Genomic DNA, 26621 nt, shown 5'->3' on the forward strand with positions numbered 1-26621 from the left:
TCACATCTCCCAAAGCCGCTGCACCGTAGAAACGCGACCTCTAAGATATGCCCCACAGTCTGGCCTTAGGTCTTCCCCATTCATAATAAAGGGGATTTTGTTGGGTTCGATCGTGTGAATATAAACGTATTCTTAAACCTACCACCACATGCCAGCTAGTTACGAGTTCAGCACACTGGTGTGTTGTAGAGTATACCCACAGCATTTACAATTCGAGTACGACGTTTTGCTGGTGATCACAACAACCTGCTTCATCAGGCGATGAGCCAGAATTGTGAATAATTCTTCCTGTCTCGGTCTTAAAAACCTTAATTGTGGATAACATTGGTCGCGGAAGCCGATGTATTAAACGGAGTTTGCTCATTGGTTGCCGGATCCATGGAGACCACTCCAGTGCCTGCCTTTGGAACCGGCCACCTTCCATCCTGCGCATGTGTCCTACCCAGCACGTCCTTTGTTGCCCAATCGCATCTACAACACTCACATGCCACGTTCTCTTCAATAATTATACGTCACTTCTTACCCGGTCGTGCCATAAAATTCCTAACCTCGGTCTCAGATACATGTCCTTGAAATTCCAACAACTGCTTTTCCATATGCTTAATCACGGGCCAGCTCTGTGACTCATGCAGTCATAATTTAAAAAAAAAACACAGCACTTCCACCTCAAAATACCTAAATACAAAAAACGGGAGGAATTTTAAGTCTACAAAATCGTGGCCACTTTATGCAACAGTTCACGTGATGGAATAAATTATTGTTTGAAATAATTTGCGGGGGAATGCTAGTGCCTCCACCGGGGGCTTTCAGGCGTGATGTGACTCTTTTGCATGCAACGGGCACCTCCGAGTTGAACCTTGTCTGGCAGATGCTGCAGGAGTAGCTGTGTTTCCGGCGAGGTAAAATGGGTACTCCAAACGTGTGCGTGATGACGGCCTTTTGCACCGGGTCCACCTTTAACGAGAGAAAAACAGCACTCCAATGTGGCGCCAAGATTACAGTGGCAGCGATTTCTTTTTGCTGATATAATATTTATCTTAATATTCCTCTTCCAAAATGGATCCTTTGTCTCATAGCATTGCACTGCAGAGCACTGGAAATTACATTGGGAGAAAAGACCAAAAAATACTTTTCAGACCATATTTTTACATCCCCATTTTTTCATATATATATACAGAAAGCAATTCAACGACTGACTACTTTTTCAAAAATCGCTTGATTGTCCAAGGCAAGCAACATACATAACAACCAAGGTCACAGGTCCTTCCAGTACTTTTAAATGTATTTCGTATGAGCAGCTTTGTGCGGGGATCATGGGACAAAAGTAGTGCAATGCATTCTAACATTCAAGCAGCAAATTGAATTTTCAGATAGATTTAATTCACGAAAATAGAATAAAAACATTGAGACCAAATAGCACGAGGGACGGACAAGAAAAATAGGACAACGTTGAACAACGTTTCAGCAAAAGTCAGGACACACTGCTTTACCTTGAACTTTCGGAGCGAAATTTAATAGAGAATACTTTGTAAGCTCCGTTGTCGCACATTGAGTGGCCAGTGGAATTTGTCGATCAATACCAAGGCATTAACATCCCCTGATTTTTTTTTGTAGAGGCCACGAGCAATGAACACGACCGACCAGCGAAAACCCAAAAAAAAATCCCCACCGCACTCATCAAATATGTTTCCCACCCGCATAATTTTCCAAGACTAATATCCAAACGGAGCGATGAAAACATTCCTGATTTATTACTTTTAATTGTTTTCGCTACTCTGCATGGTATAACAGCGCATATGTGGGAATATTTGTTTTTAAGATGTGTGACCTCTGCAATAATTTTAGTTTAATCGAAGCAAGTAGCCTCCTCACCACTTGCACAATTTTTATACCGTGCGGCGAAATAACTGGGATGGTCTGTGCGCATGAGCTGCAATGAAAAGCCACCGCCTTTTTGAGTTGTGTGAACCACGGACCGCTCCTGTTTCTGTTCAGACTAATGGATTATAGCCCAATCTATAACCTCTTGTCTGATGGCTTTTGCACCATGATTCTTCATCAACAATAGCCGTTTTCTACATAAACATAGCATAGTTTTTTATTTCTAGATTTGCACTACAGGACCTTGTGCAATCTGCCTGCATCATTCAAAAGCCGTCAGGACTCCTGAAGACAGATTTCCATGGAGTGCTTTCAGAACAATGAAAATGAATGCTATTATTAACCCTTACACAAGTCCATGAGTAAAATGTCAACATAGGTACCTTTCAATTATTGTAGTTTGCGGATGTAATTTTCTTCACGAAAAATAATCCGGGTATCAATTACAATCCACTTTCATGGCAAATGTCTGAGCAATTTGAATAATTTTGCAAGCGGAAGAATGTAATTAGGCGCAGCTTCTTATTGGTGAATTGGTATGTGATGCATCTTGACGTTTCTAAAAGTTTTTTGACAAGGCTTGTGAATATTATTGGGTCTTTTGGTAAAGTCACGTAGAAGATAAACAATAAAATAATAAAAAAAACATAAAACAATAAAATTATCACAATGTTTCGACTGCAACACAAGCAATCATCATCAGATGTGACTTTACCGAAAGAACCAAGAATATAAATCCCTGCAGTCACGAAAGCTTTAAATCAAAATTTAAGGCTTGTTAAGTTAGGCGGGATGGAAACTGCAGTTCATTCTAAAATGTTTGCTAAACTGTCCAGATATTTTTAAACAAGGGTTAGAATAGCACGTAAACTACTTGTGTTTTGTGTAGATGCTATAGATATATTCACATTTTACTGTATTATGCAGTGATCCACATACACAACGTTTTACACTTACACAAGTGGGACCTTTGTCTACGCTCGGGGCAGGTGCTGTTTGCAACGCAGCGGTGTGGCCAGAACACTGCGCCTCGAACCTCTTTGACCAATTCAATTATTGACAATTATTAACATCGAAATGGTATCTGAATCTGCCTTGGGGCTTCCCTAGGACAACTCAGCCATTCGTGGAAACTCGAGGCATATAATTATTTGTAATATTGGCATGACAATTCCCAGAGCTGCAATTGATGAAAATTTAGTGCAAATTTTTTTTTTACGGCGTTTTTGTTCTTGTTGTCCAGTCCTTGGTGACCTGGCCGAGACCATCAACTTGATCCGATTGATAACTTGGTTTGAATCAAGGTGCTCTTGAAATAATGTAGAAGTACCTTTCGGAAAATGTATGTGATAACGAGAGACAGGATTGCCAGTGTTGTCAGAAGAATAACTTTTGGATCCAAACCCAGCATCTCAGCGGTGCCAGCTCAGTGTGGCCTGACATTTATATTTTCAACATTATTTTTATTTTTCCCTTCGGAGCCAGGGTCATTTCACCGCGCATCAGTCATCTTCCTTCGTGTGTCTGTTTTTGCATAAAATATTCCGACCCTACACGCCACAAGAGGTGCACACCATCGTGTGACCTCTCACAAAAGCAAAAAAAAAGAGAGAAAACTTGCAAAATAAATACCTCATGGGATGAATCTACTATCAAATGTCTACCACTTGTGAAATTAGAAACGCTACCTGGGGCACCTCGAGGAAATCTGAGAGCTTTGTTTGGCAAACAAAAGATATATCATTAATTTTGGATCGAGGGACACATTTGGAAAACACAACAAGAATATGCATTCCTAAGCCAATTAGTCAGAGCCTATCAGGATCAAATTTCTCAAATCATTAGGCGATCAAGTGCAAGGTGGAGTGCAGTTGTAAAACTGAATGTGATAATGAAAGGCAACATACAAGTGTGCCTGAGGAATAGCTTTTTAAAAGAGTGATTATCACCTTCGATGCAGGGCTTAATTTCTCATGGAGTATTTTAAAGGGCACCACAACAGCTGGAGGGAAAAGGGTGGGGGGGGGGACAGGGAAATATTTTCTGTAGCTCAGCCCCAGACAGCTCCGGCTGAAATTAAGCCCTGCTTCTATAGCATATGGGTACAGAAACATAGACTTTGGCAAATAAAATGGAGAGGGAAAAAACGGAAACGTGTCCAGAGGAACATGGATAAATTCATGCTTGGAAACACACTGAGAGGCAAAGAGTGGAACACAACGAACAGAGAACAAACACATATTGACAGATAAAGAAAATAAGTGGGCTTTGTCAAAATGTATTGCTTGAAGGCGTGATGGCTGATAGACCAGACTGGTTAAGGAATGGTATCCAAAGGAGAAGATGCACCAAAGATGATGGTCACCATGGATGTGGATCAATGGGATTAGCTTTTGTGAAGAAGTGAGATAGATTGAGGCATCACAAGACCATGAGGGACGTTGACAGCATGGGGGTGCCTTAATCTAGCAGCAGATTTGCAGTGGCTGATGATGATGGCAGTATTTGTAGCTTGTAGAGGAAGCAACAACATCGAATACTGTGGACCACTAGATATTTTTTTAAGAAACGACGGAACGTTCTGAAATAACATCTTGGTTAGAAACGTCTGCTGATCTTGAAGTCCAACTGAGACGTAATCATCCTTCTGACTTTGTCAAGGCTGCACAAAAAAGCAGACAACTGATGTAAATCGGGATTCTCATACATATATTCACAGAATTTGTATTGCCACGTGCACCAGGGGGGGGGGGGGGAACAGAGAGTGATTTTATAATTACAGAAAACTCCATGGAATGCCATTGTTTAAGTTTAACTGGATGGACATTAGGAGTGGACAAATAGTTTGGGGTTAGTGGGTGTGAATTGGTTTAAGAAACGAACTCAGAATATTTAATCAATTACTTGCATTAAAGGAACAATGCATACACTGGGAATGCCTGCACATTTTAATTTCTAATAAGTTCAGAATCCATTCATTTTATTCTTAAAGGTGAAATGGCAAGTCAATATTCCAAACAATGAGCTCCATATTAGGTTCGAGGAGGTACTACTTAGCATAATAATCCAGATAAATTTAGTTCACTCCATCCAGAATGCCAAGCAGGAGAATGTGCCAAGGTCACATTAGTCAATCAGAAGGCCGGATTGAAATGAAAAGATGAAAGTCAGCATAGACCACGCTGTGGATGGAATGGGGTTTGTGAAGGAAGGCTTTTGATTAAAAAAATATAAAGGTTGTCGAGGTACCTATGAAGGATATGTTCGACGAAAACAGATACACGTCCATATTTGTTTTTGGGGTTGGGCGAAGTGGCAATTTCACGTCACTATTATTGTCAACATCCCTCCGCCACCTGACAAGATTGTCACCTCGCCAAAGAAATTGCCTACACGCACAGACACATGGTGACCAACAAAGCTCCTCCTCACCGATGGTTTAGCATCGTTCATAACTGATTGTGACATCGACACGCGATCACGACGTTTTACTCAAATTGCTTTGCGCCTCATCAGGTAGTGAGCTCTGATAAAGGGCTTCACCGAGTGGCGAGCGCTCGGTTTCTGAGATTGCTTTAAATTAATACGAGGGGTGAAGCAGTGGCACGGTGGTTAACACCAGACGACCCGAATTCATTTCCCAGCAATGGCTAACATCAGCAGGTGGGTGACATCTAAACCACTCAACTTCGCTAACCCGCACTGCGACCAGCGTGGTGAAGTATAGTCAAACAATCCCCGTTATTGACTCAGCGTGGGCGGGGTCATTGTCCAACAGAGGATTGACTAAAAAAGAGGGCTGCAACACATTCCTGCGGAGGGAGCTGGTAGGAACGTTGGGTTGCTCAGTCAATGGCCAGGGTCAACAACGGAGGCACCACGTGGTGTATTCCGCAAATATGCCCGACTGTGAGGGCGGGCACAAGCCGGCGTGAGTAGGTTAAACGTTGAGTTTTATAAGGGCACCACGGGGTGACCAGCCCCTCTCCACCCAGCCCCACCCTCCCCACCCTCCCCTCCCCACCCAGCCCGTCCCTCCCCACCCAGCCCCTCCCCACCCTCCCCTCTCCACCCAGCCCCACCCCTCCCATTTTTGGATGCACGACGGACGGACACAATAATCCCCTGTGGGCTGGTGTAACTAGGAGGTTCCTACCAGTATAATTGTCCCTTGTGACCCATTGCAGCCACTAGAGCCACGAGAGATGACTATATTCACTCCAATAAATAGAATTAGGCTTGAAAAACAATGCCAATTGTGACAACAAAATCATGAAAGGAGCGAAATGATGGAGGCTTAGTTGATATATTGGTCACGCTTAGTTGATGACAGTAACAGGCAACCGACGATGGTGGCAAAGATTACGCTTGCAATAACGTTTAAATACAACCTCGAGATATCAAATGTAAGCAAACGTGGTAAAAGTGTCTGCAGTGGTGGTGGCATTGGCATAAACTTAGCAGTCTGCATAATGCGTCCATCACCCTGACAGCTCAGTGTGCCCTGCATAACCTTGCCAAATCCCTCCACCTCTTTCAAACCCCTAACTGCCTTGCCTCCCATGAGCCGACAAACTGCCCGCCTCCCGTTAGCCACCACAACGGAATCTTACGTTTCTCGCCCGCGACAATAAAAGTAGGAGATTTTACATTTAGGCTAAGACCATTAAAAAATAAAACTTTTAATTTTTTTTCAGTATAATTACACCCGGTAATATATAAAGCCGTGCAGTGTTTAACTGGTCCATAAACACGAGGCTTCCAATTACTGTAAGCCGAATTTTACGTTGCTATGAAATGTATTGGGGGGCGGGGGGGTCATGCGGGTGGGGGGGGGGGTTATCGGTGGCACAGTTGTTAGCGCCGCACTGCGCTCTGAACCCAATGATCTGAACTTGATTCTTAGGCCACGGCTAATATCAGCGATCACTAATATCGGATCTGGTCCTCGGCTCTCCCCCGCTACCAACCTGCACTCCGACCAACTTGATGAAGTCCGGGCAAAACAACCTCCAAGGCCGAAAAGCATGGGAAGTGGCCTCTATCCAGCAGTGGATTTTACAAAGGGCTCGACCATATAATTTATGATATACCTCGACTTAAAATATGTTTGATACCCTTCGCATTTTGTAAGTAAGGTAAAAGGCAAAGGGTTCAAATGCAGATATGCAATTGCTTGTTCAAGTCACTGCTGGTGGAAAGGACTCCACCTACGGAAGCTCAAGAAATCTCCTTTAGTCTACTGTATAGGAGCACTCTTATCTGCCGTGGGAATAGATGACCAATATCACAGATCATTTTAACACATAGGTTTTCGCGACCAATATTTTCCATAATGGAGGGTTTTTGGGTTAGATCACGCCAATATAAATGTGTGGTTAAACCCGCCACCACCTGACACAGCCAATTAGTGAGGTTTGTCACGTAAACATAATGTACCAATTCGTTACTAGTGCAGCAAAACGGTGTGTTGGAGAGTAAACCCCACAACATTTACGATTCGAGTAAGACGTTTTGGCTATAACCTGATGATGCTGATTGTAATTACTGGAGAAACGTCGTACTCGAATTGTAAATGTTGTGGGTTTACTCTCCAACTCACCGATTTTACCAATAATGCACGATGCATTGTGGGTAAAATCACAGACAATAGGAAGAAACAGGGCCGTGGGTTTTCGGAATTTTCACCGACCTTACAGCTGCCACAGATAATAGGAGTTGCTGATAATAGGGCTACAGATAAGATGTGTTTTCCTGCATTAGCCTTATAATATCATAATTTAATCTTGGAGATAGCGCAGAATTAATTCCACACTGCAGGTTGAATATGCGGGTTTATTCCATACACAAGCCAATACGGGCATGTCCCGCTCAACGAACGTTCTTTCCACGACAATTAAAAAAAACGAGCAATTTGACCAATTTGTTCGCAAAACAAGCAAAATGCTCGCACAGCGAGCGGATACCGATCGATCAAATGTGGCCGGAAGCTGTTTGTCTACCAGCTCTCCTGTGTTTGTGTTTGCTCATAATGTGCAGGAGGAGGTCACGTGGCGGCACTGTTACTGGGTGGGTGATGGAGGGGTGTGTGGCGGAGGGTGTTGGCGCTAATTAATTTCAGACGCTGAGGATGGGCACCCGCAAGCCCTGTGGTTCTCCACGTGTGGTAAGTGTTACATTTGATGTGTTATTACTTTCATTTAAAATAATAATTAGTATTCTTCACGTAAAAAAAAAACTTTCTCAAGAGCAGAACATCTTGGGGCTGAAACGTTGACTCGGCTTCTGACATGGGGTTAGTGAGCAAATGGGCAAATGACGATCGTTGAACGAGTTGTCGCCTACCGAGCACATTTTCGCAGAACGTTATCTCGCTCGTTAAGCGACAAATGCCTCTACAGATATTTATACGGTTTCCGAGGAGCACCAAAAAATCAACAGCGGTATCTGGAGGCAGACTTTGAAAGGTTAACACGGTTTTGAGAGAACAATGGTTGCCACGGTGGCGAGATATTAACTACCTCGCCTGATATGCAGCAGGTCGTGGGTTCGATCCCGACTCTGACGCCTGTATATTTGGAGTTTGCATCTTTCTCCCCATGGTCGCGTGGTTTTCTTTGTCCGGGTCCTCCAGTATTTCACTCCACATTTAGAAACATGCGTTTAGAGTGTTTGGCTGCAATACATTTCCACGTGAAAAGCCACTTAATTGAGCTATCATTTGTGGCCAATAAATAATAGTTTACTTTTAACTGTGATGTTTTCCAACTGCAGCAGCTCGCGGTGTTGACTGGTTTGTGCTGTAGATAAATTTGATTTGTCATCGTGCACAATTTCAAGGAACTCTGTGGCTTCTATATTTTTTTTTACAATTCCCCTTAATCTGACAAAAAAAGTGTCTTCTGGTTGTTAGTAAATAATGCATTATGGGATATTTAAAAGTGAACGCTGCACACCAGTGGACGTGTCTGTGCATTCCAATGAGATGGTGTTGTGCAAATCGACTTAATGGTCATTTTGGGACTTGTAGAGAACAACTTAGCCTGCAGGATTATTGAATGCTTAGAACGGTTCGCAGGTCAGTTTAACAAGCATATTACGGTGAGAATTTGAACGTTAGACCTAGAGTAATTAATGTGTTAAGATAGTGAAGGAAATTAAAGTGAAAAGGTAATTTGATTCAGTCCCGAGGTGAGGCGCCAATTCTCTTGTATAAATGGTACGTCACTTTGTAATCAACACTTCCACTTGGGAACATTGCAACAACAACAAAAAAAAGTCTATTAAGCGAGACGGGTGGGAGTTAATTGCCTAAACAGAACGCCGCGTAACAAGGAGTGGTTTGTTGGCAAGGTCCGACCCGCGCGACAGATATCAGAGGCTCCCTTGAATCTGTCACCATAACAAACATTTATCGCTCAATTAAATAAAAAACTGGGGCTTGCAATGCCCGTATGAGCATCGATTAGACGACCATGCCCGTGCATCTCTCAGGGGCACACCTTAACCACACAAAGGACTCCCCCTGCGGAGCGCCGTTGACAGGTAAGGCCACCCTTAAATATCGTGCAGTTCAATTCGCTGAGTGTGGATACAGATCATGGCCAAGGGATTCCCCTGACTTGTGTGATGATGTAAATCAGTGCGGTTTATTAATAGAATTGCGTAAATGTGTACTTTTTCATAATTAATAAAAAAACTGTTCCCCAGCGATGAGCGATGCTTTCTCAAGTAGCCCAAAGGAATATATGTTTTTTTTATCCCACCAGTCCTCAATTATAGCAGCATAAATAAGTCTAGGTCTCATTAATAATAATACAACAAAATGCCCACTCTGTGTGGTGTAATTAGTCTGTTGTGTACTATTAAAAGACATTCGTTTTGGTAAAATTTTAAACATTGTCTTGGGGGGATAGCATTGAATATGAAACAGAAAGGGATTTACTTCACCAGATATAGCCACCTCCCAGTTATGTAGATGATGCTCATAGCACACCTAGCCTGGAGCTCCTTCATGTTTAATTCCACCTTTAAAATCTCCAAGATTTCTCGCTGTCCAAATGTAAAACTCATTTCTTTAGAACTGCTTTTTATGTTTAGTTTGTTATCTTTCGCCCGCACCTCTGATTAGCACGGTTGGCTACGAACGGTGCGAAAGAAGTTCAACATACGTACATACAAACATCTGGGAATGAACCACCGTTTCCATTCCGCCTAACTTAAGCCATATCGCGATACTTTTAGCAACGTCAAAATGCACGACAAAGCAATGCACCTATAAAATAAAAAAATAAAAAGCTGCGCCGAGTTACATTCTTCTACGGACCGAATTCTGAATCATTCAGAGCTCCACGAGCAGAGAGCGAAACGTCGGACATCGGTACCAAACGACACCGCGGTTCAAGCCGATAACACATCGGAGAGCTCCACAGCGCCACGCCGAACAAAATCCTACGCAGCAGTGCCACCTGAGATCCTGTTATGAACGCGAGGCACCAACATTGGATATAGTCCGAGACAATAATTTTAGAAAAGCTTGCAACGTAATATTAGAAATATTGCGCAAATGTAAAATTGTACCTGCGCCATTGGGAATAAAATGTCTTTTTTTTTTGTTAAAGGCATAAGTGGAGTAAAAGTTTACAAGTATGCATAGGTCAAGTAAAAAAAAGTCGAAATGATTTCTTGCTCAATTGAGTAAGTGGTGTAAATTCCACATTCCTATGGTGGGGGCGAATCAATGCACAAGACAACCCAAGGTTGACTTTTTGAGCTAGCGGAACTCATTTTATATACTCCAGATGGATGATGGGATGAGTCAGCCTCCAACCAGGACTTGATCTCACGAGCCACTTGCTCTAACATTGAGCCACCTCGTCGGTTTTACAGCCAGCGATCGTATGCAAATGAGCGAGTGGCGAGAACAAACCAGCATATGATACTGGTAGGGAACCTACTGGTTACACCAGCCCACAGGGGATTATTGTGTCCGTCCGGCGTGCATCAAAAAATGGGAGGGGTGGGGCTGGGTGGAGAGGGGAGGGTGGGGAGGAAGGGGCTGGGTGGGGAGGAACTGGGTGGGGAGGATGGGGAGGGGCTGGGTGGGGAGGGTGGGGAGGGGCTGGGTGGGGAGGGTTTGGCTGGGTGGGGGGTGGGAGGGGTGGGGCTGGGTGGGGGGGCTGGTCACCCCGTGGTCCCCTTATAAAACTCAACGTTTAACCTAATCACGCCGGCTTGTGCCCGCCCTCACAGTCGGGCATATTTGCGGAATACACCACGTGGTGCTGCCGTTGTTGACCCTGGCCATTGACCGAGCAACCCAACGTTCCTACCAGCTCCCTCCGCAGGAATGTGTTTATATATGCAACCCTCTGTAGCCACACAAAGACTCCTCCATAATATAACAGCGGTACATAGTACAAAGAGATATTAAATGCGAGCGCTCCCTCATACTCTCACCTCTATCTGACGCGCTAATGTCCATGTCAAAAGATTTAAAAATGGAAAATAAGCATCCAACCCAACCTATTGATCACGCAGGCACACTATAGCCAGCAGCGCTGCTCCCATTTGGTTTAGGAATTAATTATTCCTGGCACAAGAACTTCTTAACAATGCCATTCTTCAGATTCTGGAAGAAAGAAACACGCACTAATATCTATTCATCACATAAACCCTACTTATATATGTGATGGTTCAACATTACATCAAATGTAAAACTGCACATCAAAAACGGAGGAATGTGGATTCTGCCTTCAATCGGAAAGTACGCTATACATCTAGAATTTTTAAAAACAATACTTGTCGCCTGTGCCTAAACGTGGAGGTCGTGCACGTAACAAAACCCAGAGATGTCAACTCGCCTCGTCGCAGACAGAGCCTCACGTCCATACGCTACCACAACTGAGATCCTGTCCACTTTCTGCAAGCCCTTTAATCCTACCCTCCTCTGCACCAGCAGCGTAGCTAGCATGGGGGCACGGGGTATTTTGCCCCCTCCCCCCCCCACCCCGGTGGCCAAAGCTACGAGTTGATGCCCTCCTTCCTTGACAACCGCCGTGAGATGTGTTTTGAACAGCATTTGGGACCCCACCTGACCGATTGCCGTGCACCCTGAGCTGATAATGCAGTTCACTACGCCACTCGTGGGCACCATTCCATTCTCGCGAATGGTGGCGGTAATTTGTTCAGGAGCTAAATGCCAATGCCCGAGGCCTGCACGCCACGACGAGAGCACTTCAGTGGAGACTTCGTGGAGTGTTTCCTATTCCTCCATTGAAGGAAGACTACGGTTGTGATTAATGTATTGTGCAGTCAGACAGAGGTGTAAGAGCAGATAATAAGGTTTTTTTTTTCCCAAGCGTGAGACCATTTCTTAAGAAGCAAAATGTATTGCTTTTTCAAATGACTGTATATTAGACCAACGTTTTGCTGGCTGGCTGGCTGCCTGCCTTTCTGGCAGATGTGCGTAGAGTCGTCACCACGCAGATGTGCGTGATGACATCACCCGCATCCCACAGTGTTGAGCCCGGTTCGTGTGTATGTATGTATGCTGAACTTCTTTTGCGCCGTAGGTAGCCAACCGTGCCGATCGGAGGTGCAGTTCGTGCATCGCAAATGCGTGGGTGGTGCTAGTAAAGAAAACCCATCAGTTTCTAAATCACAGTGCCTTGCTCGTGATTTTTTACAAGTGCTTTTGAAAAACTCCTGCACCCTTCCCATAGTACTAAACAAGACGCAGAGCCCTGTTGCATAAACGCATTTTTAGCCTAAGAGCCACCGTTGAATTGCCCTCGAAATTGTATACAATGACCCAGGTAAAGACGAAGTTGAGTCTGTAAGCAGCTGGATGGGATATATATACTCGGGCCAGACATGCAGTAAAAAGGAGGTACATATGGAAAATAAACGCAATACATTCGGCATTAACAGTGCCTTACAACAGGATAATATAGCAGGCAATTTTTTGGAACAATCGCGCATTCCTCAGAATTGCTCTGAAGAATGGACAATTAGCTCTCCAGACCACCAGCTCGAAAGAACGTAATGCGCGGCCATTAGGTCATTTGCACCACGGACCCCAAACAGTTGAGAAGTGTGGCCGTCCCAACAACAGGCAGCAGTGAAGCAAAGACACCAACCTAGAGCAGTTTCGTCCTCATTAGGACGCATCAGCACAGGACAATAGTCAATGTTCGCCGCTGCCCCATACGCCTTCGAGAGCCCCACAAGACCATGAGGGGCGGGTGGCTTTAGTCTGGGGAGCCATTCATCCAGTAGTAAATAAATCGTGACTGATGGTGAGGATGATCGTTTATTTTCTGTTATTAGGCAGTGAGGACGACAAATACGTTGGCACATTTTGATTTGTGTGCTGTGCACCACTGCCAAAAGAGTCCCTTAATATGTTATTGCAAAAGGAGTCAGCTGAGCAGGTCCCGTCAAGGATCGTGTATCTTGCTCTAGCAGGCGCAATATCCTGAGCCAGGCGTGCCCGGTGCGCTGCAATTGAGTAGCTTGACACAATCCACCGACACTTGCAAACATGCCACACATCTGACGGTCTTCCCTTCAGGCGCAACGTGAAAGCGTGTACCATCATTTTACGTAGCAAATATATATATATATATATATTTTTTTAAAAACCAGGCAAAGTGACCTTTTCAACCGAGATGTAAAATAGAACACTTGGATGTTGGGAACAACTGTGCTGAAGCTATTTCCACACCACTTGCGCGCTTTTGCCTCAGTTTATTTCGGGTAAGACCCACTGAGCCAAGAAGGTCCATGGTACGTCACCAGTAACACCTGCTGCCGAGTAATGCCTCCCCCATGGCCACCAGATGGGTCACGCAATTGACCGCGGATTAGAGGGTGGGTGTCTTCCGTCACCGTGTCAGACAACACCCTGCGCAACCGTTTGATGAGGCCACTTTCCAATGGTGTAGATGACCGTCGTTGCTGCTGTTGTTCCTGGACTATCCTTGGCTTGTGCGAGTAGTGGTTTTATCGCGAAATAGTTTGACAATCAATTACAGATGGGATCAGCGGTACACGGTGTGACGTCAGGGGGACGCCACGCGGTGTTTCTGCCCTCGTCTTGGAGTTTTCATCACTCAAACGTTCGTGTACGCGATTAAAATATTCCTTTAACACAACACCGCCCATCCATTGGATTATTCACCGGTCAACATAAAGAGCTTTCATTGACTGGAATACTTACCATCTCATGCCTTTCCTTCTATAATAATAATATTTTTTTTAATGCTTGAATCTGCAACAATAACATGATGCCCAAGCTTGGCAGTTCTTTACGTAGTGTCTCCTCTCTACCATCAATAGCAGCCATGGTCAATCCGTTGCCAGAAGAAGGCGTCCCAAAGCTGCCACCGAATATCACAATCCTGCTGTGCTGTAATCCACCTATCAACTGCACACATGCCCATTGAATTGCTCCATCTCCGAGGTTACTGCCCTAGCCTCAATAAAATGTCCATGAATGTAATTCAAGTGTATTCTTATTTGGGAAACATATGATCCTTATGGCGGTACCCCGGGGTACCAAATAATACACAATGGCCGAGGCAATGAAATATGTTATTTCTGGGACACTATTTTTTTCCAGGGGTGTATTTAACTCCTCAACTGGGGTACCAATCAATCCGAAATCGGTTCTACTCCGCGATGTCGAAACGCAGCGAGGACGAATGCGCTTAAACTCTGAATGCTCTCGATAGCACCACAGTGGTGCATCGTAGTGTACAGCTCGTCGAGATGAGTCGATTGCCGCATCGCCGACCATCAACAGACTAAGAATGACTGCATCACGGACATTATGCGAGAGCCGGGGTACTATGGTACCCCGGGGTACAGCCATAAGGTTCATATGCCGCATTTTACTCACAAGAATATTTTATGTGGTGATATTTCGGTAATGGTAATCATCTTTAAAATATTATTCCCCTAGTTTTAATTTACATTATTGTCCGTGATGTGTTTCTAAATTTGTGATTATTATTTTTTTACTCCCATCGCCCCTTTCTATTTACATTTTCATGAAGAGTCCTCGACAAAAAAAGGTATTGACAACATTCCACAAGGTCATCACAGGTTAAAAACCAATATCACTATTGTTCCGTAAACTAATTTTCAATACTGCTCTAGACACATTGTTTCTACAACTGCATGACTCATTTTTCCCAAGCTGTCATGCCACGGAAAACTTTCCGCAGATTTTTTCATCGAGTGTTTTTTACTCAAATGCCGTCACATACGTACTATTAATATCAGTGTGCGCAGTGTGCACTTTTAATCATTACCCACTCTAAAATAAATTCTGCCGCTAGAAAGTTGATGCGCAATTGAAAGTGCCGACGCTGAAGGTGCTAATGCAAAAAAGTGTTTGAAAAATTATCTAATTATAAGAGTTCATTGTGAGAACCCGCGTTGACACATTACGCATATTTTCATTAAGTAAGATGTGATTCATTGCGATAGAGCCCATTTTTTGGATTATCCAACATATTAATGAGATATGGCCAAGGTGGGGGAAGGAGGAATTGACAATATATGTCTCTTAAAAGGATGATTGAGCATGGGTCACTCGTGAGTGACCGTGCGAGCGTGCGCGTGTGTAACAGAGATGATGCAACGCAGGCGTGCAGCACTTCAATCTCACCACGGTTCGACAAATCGTCGCGAATTCATAGTCGCGATAAAATTCCAAAATAAATTATCTCTCGTTGTCATTGCCTCGCTTTGTGTTCGTTTCTCTCTTTCACTTTTGTCATTCGCACGCATTTGTTTGCTCCATAACCCCTGTAGTCGGCCTCGGCCACTGAGGGGTGGAGTGAGGCCAGCTCACGATCGGAAGGTTGCGAGTTAAAATCCTGGTTGGGAATCAATGCAGCCCATCATCTCCCCACTTTTTTGGGGAAGTCAACAGTAATTGTCCTCTGTATTCAATTTACCCCCTGTAATAGGAATGTGGAATTTTCACCACTGCCTCATAGCTGTTAAAAAGTAGAGGAGCAGGACATCACTTTGATAAATCATCCAAAAGTTAAAGGCACACAGTGCAGGAATGGTCAATAATAGGATCTCAATCGCGCAATTCGACGCACGTATTTGAATCAGAATATAGATTCTGTTTTTTTTCTGGCGGAATCCGATGAGCTATAAAACTCTTTTTCACGAATGTCCAGTCGGGGCAGGTCAGAACGTTACAACAGCAAACAACACGAACACAAAACAGGAGTGCTAAGTATAGGAAAGGTAATCGAATCACTTTAAAATATACAAACGAAACAATTTTAGCGAGCGCGCGAAAATGTATTTTCAATCCGCGAGTCAACGGACTCAAGGTGTAAGCGGGACGCACATTGTTGTTGAGGTTGGCGAGGAGAGGGAAGTGCAGCAGCGGATTGATATCCAGACCGGGCTGCAGGAGTCCAGTCGGGCCCCTCACCATCGCAGGAAGTATTCCTCCCGGGCAAGCATTGGCTGCACAAGACGGGGACAAGATCGACGTGACAGACAGACAGACACGCCACTCTCAAAACTTCCTTTCATTTTAATTACGTCTTCATGGCCACTGCACCGGTGTGATGATTCAAGCCGGACATGTTCACCACCCCCCCCACCGCCCTAAACCACCCAATGCTATGCGCATAAAACCAATCTAAGTAATGTTGCAACTCGGAGAGCCAGAAAGAACAGGTTTGATGTTGCGTATAATTGGCGGCTAGTAGCTCGGCTCAGAAGGAAGGGTTGGGAACACAGGGCGTCAGGACGTGTTATTGTGATACAACGTGCAGTGCGATTTGTTTTTATTGTCGGATTACGAGAGTAATACAGTTGAGTTCTGGATGGCGGGGGGGTGTCTAAATTCTGCTTTAGTCGTTTACTTGTGAAAATTATCTTGTAAAAGGAGGGCCGTGTGTTTTCGAAAAGGGGGAAAAAAAATTCTCATAATGTTCACGACGAATACAAGAAAATGCGTTCCATATTTCTCGATTTTTGTTAAAACACGGACGCCTGATTTTAATTGACCATCCTATTTTAAGCCCCGTTTTTTTAACGGTAGTGAAAGTATTGTGCTAAAATACGATCCCAATAAAACCGTTTCTTAAAAAAAAACGAACGACCTGAAACCCATTACTGCAACATTATCTACCTTGCATTTCCTTTCGCTACCTATTTTTTTTGCAAGGCTGATCATTTCTCTTGGCAAACATGACATTTCCCCACTGTCTACACGAGTAATTCCTGTAGGCATTTTGCTGCAGAATTTAATTTAAAAAGTCAGGGTTGCTTTACACAGTGCTTCATATTTCACCTCGGTTCGGCACTGTTTAATTTTGATTTTTTTTTTTACTTTTTTGGGATGAAATTTTATTTCCTCCCACCAAGTTTTATTTGTTATTGTTAAACGTAACATTTTGGTATAGTTTTACTTTTTTTTAATGCTACAAAGGCAAAACAAACCAAAGAGGCCTCATTAAACGTTATGTACAATTTCAGAACAGATTAGGCAAAAAAAAATAATAATGCAAATGCTTTAACGCTCGGCGGTTGTGTGCACAGAATACGGCAATGGGCTTCGGGAAGCCGAGCAGTGCCTGCTTGCTAAATCACTCTTCTAAAATATGGAATCAGAATCCATTAACCTTTTTTGGTGGCAGTCCAAACTGAAATAATACATTTTAATGCTAACAACCACTCCAGAGCCCAAGGAAGACACGGGACAAATTAGGATGGAATCCCTTCGCATAAATAAATGTGGGATCGGGGTGGGGGTGGGGGGGGACACTGCTTACGGCACTTCGTAATATGTAAATGACATCGTTAACATTGTAATAAGCAATAACGATGTTGGCGATCATCAGTACATATTTGACTATATTCACGTTTACAAATGTACCGTCATGGGATTTATATATTACGACTGTACATGCTTTTGAGGTTGCGCTGTGCATCTCTCTGACGTGTGTGAGAAGGGTGAGTTAGGGCTTCGGCAGGTCACGTCGTGGTGGTCGAGAATTACCAAGGTGGCTGTGCAGCGATGCGGCAGGGAGGCTCAACGGAGGACGTGCAGCGATGAATTTGACTCGCGTGCAGGTGCTCAAGCGAGATGTTAACTGCCTCGCCTGGTATACAGGAGGTCGTCGGCTAGATCCAGACCCTGACAATGCCTGCATATTTAGAATTTGCGTGTCTCTCTCTCTCTCTCCGTGGTAGCGTGGATTTTTCTCCGGGTCCTCCGGTTTTTCCCCCTCCACATTTAGAAACGTACGCTTACATAGAATATTTGTCTGCTAGAAATTTACACGTGATAAGCCACTTTGTTGAGCTAACATTTGTGGCCAGGTCACTTCTGAAAAGGAGCTATATAGCTCAGTGGGCCTTACCTGGAAAACTTAAAATAGTTTTAAATAGTTTATTATATCACGGAATCAATAAATATTACAACGGCTTGGCAAAGCCTTCGTTCAGCAAGTGAATTGATCACGGCGGCTGCTGATAATGACGGATATTCAACTTGCAATGCGAGAAATTCACACTCAACTAGCAGCACCCCAAAAAGTGGCCATATATAACAATGCAATGTGCAATTGCTCAAATTTTTTTTTTTATCTTATTACGGTGACCACTCTCATGAATGTACGTGGTTGGCCCTGCCAATGATTTGCATAATGATACGTTAGCATTACCAAGTTGTTACAACTACAGCTGATATTCCAAACAAAGATTACGAGCACGCAAAAATATATGTTGTTTTGTGAAAAATTGCAAACTATTCACGTGACAAAATTGTGAAATGAAGCTGTTTTTTCCCCCCAAATTCAATACCGATAATATTGCACCTATCAGATGTGTTTTCCGTACATATATCAAACGTAGCTATTGTTTACAAAAATAGATTAATTATTTTCGTTCAATTGTGTTCTTTGAAAAAGATGGCGGGAAAAAAATACATTCTGAATGCTCATTCTAAATGGTCATACAACTGCCGTATTTTCCAAAACGAAATTGTATTATGATCCATGGGGTGGAAGATGGTATATTAATTATGCGGTACAGAGAGACATTGTACTCTGAAAGGTAAATGATGCCAACCTACAGATAACCATGAAGACACTTCAGAACATCAAGTTACAGAATCCCTGAGATAACTTTTACATTTATGCATTTTTCACAAATAATTTCAGTTCGCCCTTTCTTATATAAACTATCTTTTTAAGTGCTCTTTTCCACATTTAAACTCACGTGTAAGCGATAACCATACACGGGAGGCGTATAGCATTCTAAGATAAGCCAACAATGGCTCAGATTTTTTAGTCAATATTGAATCCCATTTATGTTTTTAAAAAAACCTGACAAAGCTATAAAACAGTGAGTACCACACTGATATGCTCTACATATTATATACAATACAAAGCAGAGTTTGTCTTTTTCATACAATACAGTCAAACAAAACTAACGTTATTAATACAATTAAAACACCTGAAAAGTTGAATATTACATTTGTGAACATTCAACCTCTGAGATAAATATAAATAATGTACAGTAAGTAATAATTATTTTTTGTTAGCTGTGCAGTAAAGTTCTTAGATTACAAAATGAAATTTATTAAACATAGAACCTTCATTACTTTAAAATACGGCTTTCTAAATATAATATTTTATCGGCTTTGAATATTTAATTTCACTGACCAAAAATGGTTAGCACCATGCAAAGCAAAGTAGCAATTGCATTACAACTACAGTGCTTTTTATTTAAAAAAATATATTTGTATAAAGAGTATATCCAATACGAATCTGTAAATTGAGATCTGCGATTTAAGTTTTGCAAGAACAATGCATTGCATTCCTGACTCTTAAAAGCATAAACCAATCCAATAATAGGCCCTGGCTGGAAAGGTTATTTAACAGGCTCACACACAGCAAAGCTATGAAAAGCAAACGTTTATTTAATTCATGTCCCTGTGATTTTAGTTTTCTGTTCGGCAAAGCAACACAACACATATTTAACTCACCGAGAAGCATTTTTCTTCAAGAAGCAGCAGCAGCAGCAGCGAGACTCTTAAACAACCAAACAAAAACCCCACTCTGTCTTGCAACAATATAAACACGCGCACAGAGCGATAATCCGTTTTCCCTACAATGGAGACGTCGCTGAACCGTTTGCTGCGAATTGCAACGCGGAATAAGCGCGTGTCTCTGCCACACACAACACCACAGGTGGTCGGCATGGGTTACGGCTGGAGAGGAGAAGGAGTGTGGTGGTGGTGGTGGTGATGCTGCTGGTGGTGGTGGTGTTCATGAACGTTGCTCACACGCACGCACGCTCGCTCGCTAACCCTTTCCCTCCAACCAGCCGAGGCCTCTGCAAGAAGCTCACGCAACTTTGAATTCGGACAGATCGCACGCGAAGAACGCGCCAGACGTCACGGAGGCGACCTCTGCTTCGTTATCGGCAAAAAAAAAACGACAGCGGCTTTTTAAAAAAAAATGTTTGCACGTTTAAACAACAATAACATAAATGTTTTTTTTTTTTTGGCATAGGCAGCCAGCCTCACTCTGCGGCAGTTGAAATAAACGGGTTAAAGCGGACACTCGTGTTTGTGAGACGGTGGTGGTGGTGGTGTTGGCATATCGGGTGGAAGGGAGGAGGTTGGTTTGGAGGGGAGGGTTTACTCAAGTGCTTCAAAAAAGTCTGGACGGGTGGGGGAATGGATCCTCCACCCACCCTCCTTTGTCTTTCCTCCCCAGCCATGGAGAAGATTGCGTAGCGTCGCTGCAATTTGTATCTTGACCCGTGAGCCACAATTTAGGCAGGGAGCTCCCCCCACCACCCACCCCCTGCGTTTGGGTGGCAGCACGCGGCAGAATAACGTCAGGCCTCGCGAACGGGCATCGTGTGTGCATTTCTTTGCGTGGGTGGCGGTGGGGTGGTTGGTGGGGTGGTTGGTTGGTGGGGTGGTTGTGATCTCCTCTTTGCGATCGTCAGGTCGTCGTCTTCTCCACCTGCCCGCCCCACCTCTGTGCGCACCAAGAATTAAAGACGCCACGGATGGGTTCCCCGATTGCTACGTTCGCACGCGATGATTCGTGTTACTGTGACGCGCCACGTGTGCGCGTGACTAATGAAGATAATTAGGCTGCGGCTATTGGCTCGGCGTTTCCGAAATAAAATAAAATAAAATGTTTGCCCTTCTTTGTAAGTTAAGACACCGTAGTGTTTTTCGCGGATATAAAATGTATCGTTTTACATATGCCCGCACACCTTAGATTAGAATGTAAATCAGATTAAATTGAAATCTTAAATCCGACGATCATTACAAATTGGGCACAAGAAGTATATATATAGTTCTTATTCATTTGTATTCAATGGGCGTGTGAAATGATTAATTCAGAGATTTTGTATGACATCTTTAGTACAGTGGCCTTAATTAAGATGGTTATTAAAAGCCGGTATGAATGCATACGATTATATGTGCAGACCGATTCCCCCTAGCAGCCAAATAAAAGGAGGGTTCTAAACAGCTCAGGGCATTATGAGTGGAGCAGACTGGGGATCTGGCAATTATCTGATAGAAATGTCATCAATCCACGAGACAAAGCCCGTCTGAAGGCAACACTTTACATTTCCCCCTGATATGCTGCCGTCTCTCTGTCTCATTTCGTCCGCGTTCGTTACTCTCGAGATACAAAGCGGCAAATCGTAAGATCGAAGACCTAAGCGTTCCTATGCACAGCAGTGGTGTAACGATGTGAGCCTGACTTGGCGGACGATATGCGGTCCGTTTCTTAAGTTGCGCACATCATAATTTAGATTTTGTTTAAATTCCTGTACCGTTGCATGTTAAGCGGGGTTTGCGCGATGCTTTTCATCCAGTTCAACGCGGAGTAAGGCTTTCCTCGACCAATATTATCCATAATAAAGGTTGTTTTTGGGTTAGATCGTGTAAATGTGAATGTGTCGTCAAACCCACCACCACCCGACACGGCCAATAGGTGAAGTTTGTCACGTCAAAAAAAATGCCAATTCGTTGCCAGTGCAGCACATCGGTGTGTTGGAGAGTAAATCTCACAGCATTTACAATTCGAGTACGACGTTTCGCCAGTAATTACAACCAGCCTCATCAGGCGATAGCCATATTTTAAGTAACAAACCTTACTAATTGGCTGTGTCGGATGATGGCGGGTTGAACGACACATTCATATTTACGCGGTCTAACCCCAAAAACTTTTATCCATCCACTTATTTATTTATTTGTTCGTGCATGCCCATCATAGTCAATAGCAGTGTTGCATATTTTTGTTGCTACATACTTGACAATCTAAACGACAAAAACTGAATCAGTCGATCGTTGAGTTGTATCCTCGCCACAAAATCGGAACGATTAATCGAATCTTTGAAAAGATAAATCCTTGTATGTACAGTTTTGACACATGTATAGCCATTCGTATAGGTCACTGTCCATTACTTGACGGAAGATTCCTCGCTCATACTGCTATTCTAATTCTTACAATGCCACAGTCCATCTCACTCCTTGGCAGGTACTGAGCCCATTTCTCCATCTCTGCAGTGATCATCCACGGTGGCTAGGAAATGTTAATTACCTCGCGTGGTATACAGGAGGTCGTGGGTTCAATCCCGACCCTGACGTCTGCTGCTGTATTTGGAGTTTGAATGTCTCTCTCTCTCTCTCTCCCTGTGGTCGCGTGGATTTTTCTCCGGGTCCTCCGGTTTTCCCCTCCACATTTAGAATCAACATCACGCGTTTATAGGTATTCGGCTGCTCGTAGATTTTCACACGCGATAAACCACTTTGTTGAGCTATCATTTGTGGCCATGGCGCTTCTGAAAAAGAGTTATATAGCACAGTGGGCCTTACCGAGTAAAATAAAGAAATATGCATAGTTTAATCCTCCGAGGCATATTCTCTCATTTGGATCCCATTCCATCACTAATTTCATCCATGATCCCTTCTCATGATGCATCTTCGCCCAAGCCCATTTCGTTTCCTCCATAGTCAATATGATGTCCGACTTCTGATCGTTCCCTTATCCATGTGTTTTTCTTTGTCTCTATTATGAATACATGGAATAGATCAATATATCAATATATATCTCATGGTCGATGTTTAATGTGGTTTTGTTTCTATCAGGGATGTTACTTGAGCTTTTTGCCAGCAGCTCTTGGCCATCGAGATAGAAAACACGTTGTCATAAAGACGACTTGATACAACTCACACATCTGTACCATGCAATGCACACTCTCGATATATAACCGCACCACTAAACTCTTAAAGGCAAAGTTTGGGAGGTGCTCAGTTTCTGTTTAAATCATTCCTGTAGGAGGGGGGGGGGTGAGTTTACCTTAAGTGTTAAGCCGATGCTGTCTTCCCACGAAGTGGTATGCATTTGTGTTGACCCCAGAAGCATGATGCATTTAGCCCCGACTGGCAATTGAACTAACAACACTCCCATTGCAAGTCGCGTGCTCCCATCAATTGCACAACTCAACCAGAATGACACATGCTGAATACTTAGCTATTAAATTAGCATGACAATCACGAAAGGCAGCTCTTTTAACGACGTGCATTTTGTGGAAATTTACCTTGAATCCATATTTCGAAGACATTAGATCCACGTTTAACATAAGCAAACAATAGTTGAAAGGGGGAAAGTAGCAACTTATGACGTGGCCGGTGCTTCTCAGCAATAGACAGGTTATCCAACAATCTACAAATCTTATTTGGTATCCCTGCAGGATTCTCAGCGGGTGTAGTTGTCAGAGAATTAATGCCACGTTCGCTACGCGTGCATCTTGCGCTTATTTTCCACTCTTAGGGAGAGCTACTCGCGTGGCACAGATTTAAGCATTAACCCCGGGGAGAGGGGGGGGTATTGCACAGGATTACACTGCCGTCAAGAAAATAAAAAAGTCATATTCCGTGTTGGTTGCTTCTTTCACGGATTATGACAGAATATGGCATCTGAGGGTTTACACAGCAAAGCGTCGCTCCCGCGTACATCCAAAGCTGTTGTTTCTGTGCGTCTCGCATCACCCAATGTGGCCCATAAATTTAATTTGGAGTCAGACAACTGTGTCTGTGGCAAAGGTGGTAACACAGTTCAGAGATACGCTATACAGCCACACGTCCCTAGCAACAAAAAAAGGCGAAACAATGACAGCGGAGAGTATTTCATTTCACGTTTATAAGCCCCCGAGTGGATGAGATGTTGCAGCTCTGAAAACATGCATAGTTTACCGAGGAACGGAAGGCAATGAAAAATAAAATATACGGCATTATTAGATTTGTATGTTCATTGAAGTAGGTTACCCCCCTACTCATGCATGCAGCAGCCATCGCTTATGAAAATGATGCATTAATAAAACAAAGGGTGACAACAGCTAAAACAATCTATTGCGCATCACCATTAAGCTCGGTTGTGCATGTCAAAATCACTATTAGAATGTAATCAACGAGATATTTAATATGGATAGCTTTATATTTGACACCATTGTATTAAATTGCAGGTGACTTTTTGATTGCCATGCTGACCTCGACAGACGGTTCATGAATTATTTAGCGAGGGTCTTGCATTCTTTAGTGGCTTCTATTGTAATGAGGCCTGGGCGCAAGGCTCCATGTCTCTCTCTCTCTCTCCGTAGCGAGTTACCCAAAGCGCAGGACAAAAAAACCACCATCACCCGGATAACTCTCGAGTCAGAACAATACACGGGGAGTCAAATCAAAATGCACTTTCAGGGAGCCCACGTTTAAATGAACCCGCGCGTACATCAAGCGGCGGAAGAGAGAAAGAATCGCAAGCCACTATTTTGTGAAGTACAAAACATGACTCATTAACGTTTGACCTTTGGTATTATCAAACAATGTGGACTCTGACTCCCCGGTGAGATGGTGTGTTGTGTTTTTTTCCCTTGAACTGTTATTTCACATTCTTACACCGGGATTCTTTTTTTACAGCCGTAATATCTTGCAAATGGATAAATAAATAGCTGTGAGATTGTAAACACACCATGGGCACAATCCAATATATGCTTGATTGAATCTTGTGTTTTTTTTTTTCTGGATTAAAACTATTTAACATGTGGGGGGTTGTTTTTAGGTAATTTAAAAGTTAAATGTTTCACACAAACAACACACAACTGTAAAACAGAATGCAATTGTGCAACGCTCTACTTGATGCCTAACCAACGACCATCGACATGAAAAATTGATTCAGCAGCAAACCACACCTCCGATTAGCGCGGTTGGCTACGTGAAGTGTGAAAGAATTTGAACATATATCCATACAACTGAAATATATTTTGTCTATTATTAGCATCTCTCATGTCTCGACAATAGACCTTCTTTAACAATACACAATGTACAGGTCTCGTTTGACATGACGTTCGACGTTTCGCACCACGTGATGATAGCTTCTTCAGTTCAATTCCTGAAGAAGCTCTCAGCGATGCACAAAATGCTGAATACATTTTGGTACAACTCGAAAAATATCGGAGAGCTATACAGCACAACCGTGCAATGCTACACAATTGTAATATACATTTCTCGTACGCAATTTTAGGGCTGTAAACATTAGGCCCATGGGTGCGATTTTGCAAAAGAGTTTGTCCGCTGTCATCTGTAATTTCCACAAAAGCAATTCCACCAAAATCGCCATGTGCAATGAGTGGGCCCTTAATCCACAAACAAGATTCTGCAGCCCGATCGGTAGCTAGGGGAGTGATGATGAGAATATGGACCATGCTTGCTTAATGCTGACACGCTCTGCACTAACAGACGGAAATGACAATCATCCTCTGTCTATCTCTCACACACGAACACGCTCATGCTCATGCGTGTGCGAGACTTTCTCGACCATTCAATGGGGGTTCAGATTTGTAGAGCTAAGCCAAAGACTGCTTTGCGTTGCTTAAAAATAACGATGATGAAGACGACGGTAAGGATGGGAAAGACGATAATGATGAAGACATAGTTCTAATGATAATAATGACAATGATTGTACTGATCAATGAATTTTGATGTTGATGATGAGGGTGATAATGCTAAATGAATATGATAAAGATGATGCAGACCGCAATGCTGATGATGCTGTTCCTGCTACCGCTGCTGCAACTACTGAGGATCCACCAAGCCTGAATTCTTCAACTCACACCATTACGTACCCCTTGGTTATTCACTCACCCCGTAAGGTTGAGATACCCTCAAGAAGGCTCAGAAGAGAAGCACCGTTAATGTAAGCTGCGGCCAGTAATCAAATGTAAGTCGCCGGGTTTGAAGCGTAATCCACAAGTTAGTGCACTACCACCCCACACACACACACATTCAACAATTAAAGGCAGCGGATTACTAAACCGCCGAGGGAGAGATTAAACAAAGTAAAAAAAGGCGGCTAAAACAGGATGATTTGATAATAGCAACGCCCTAGATCGCTAGTGAAAGTCCACACAGAAAAAGGGTCCTTACCTTTCATCATAATATTTTTTTTGAAATAATATCTCGTAGTAATTTACAGACCATGTCAATCCACTGCTGGATGAATGCCTCTGCATGTTGCGTCATCGTGGGGGGTGGGTTTTTTTACCAGTGCAGGTTGGTGAATAAGAAACCAGGACAAGATTGAGATGGAACTTAACACTGACTGATATCAATCGAACTCGAATCACCAAGTTCATCGTGCAGAGCTGCTTCTCTTCCC

The 26621-nt window shown here is 43.3% G+C and overlaps 1 protein-coding gene across 3 annotated transcripts in view; it reads right to left on the reverse strand.

Annotated features, from left to right (window-relative positions):
• Positions 1-26621, reverse strand: part of LOC116943912 (zinc finger protein 385D-like) — a 105770-nt gene that overhangs the window by 14302 nt on the left and 64847 nt on the right. For all 3 annotated transcript variants that reach the window (XM_032957258.2, XM_032957259.2, XM_032957257.2), the window contains 2 exons: positions 16262-16383; positions 844-954 (listed from right to left, as the gene is read on the reverse strand). In XM_032957258.2, the coding sequence (XP_032813149.2) occupies positions 844-954; positions 16262-16383 (233 nt within the window). The remainder of the gene's footprint in view (positions 1-843; positions 955-16261; positions 16384-26621) is intronic.

Source organism: Petromyzon marinus, chromosome 19 (assembly GCF_048934315.1).
Source record: "Petromyzon marinus isolate PM22_M1 ecotype Great Lakes invasive population chromosome 19, UKy_Petmar_22M1.pri1.0, whole genome shotgun sequence".
In the NCBI taxonomy this organism is placed as follows: Eukaryota; Metazoa; Chordata; class Hyperoartia; order Petromyzontiformes; family Petromyzontidae; genus Petromyzon; species Petromyzon marinus.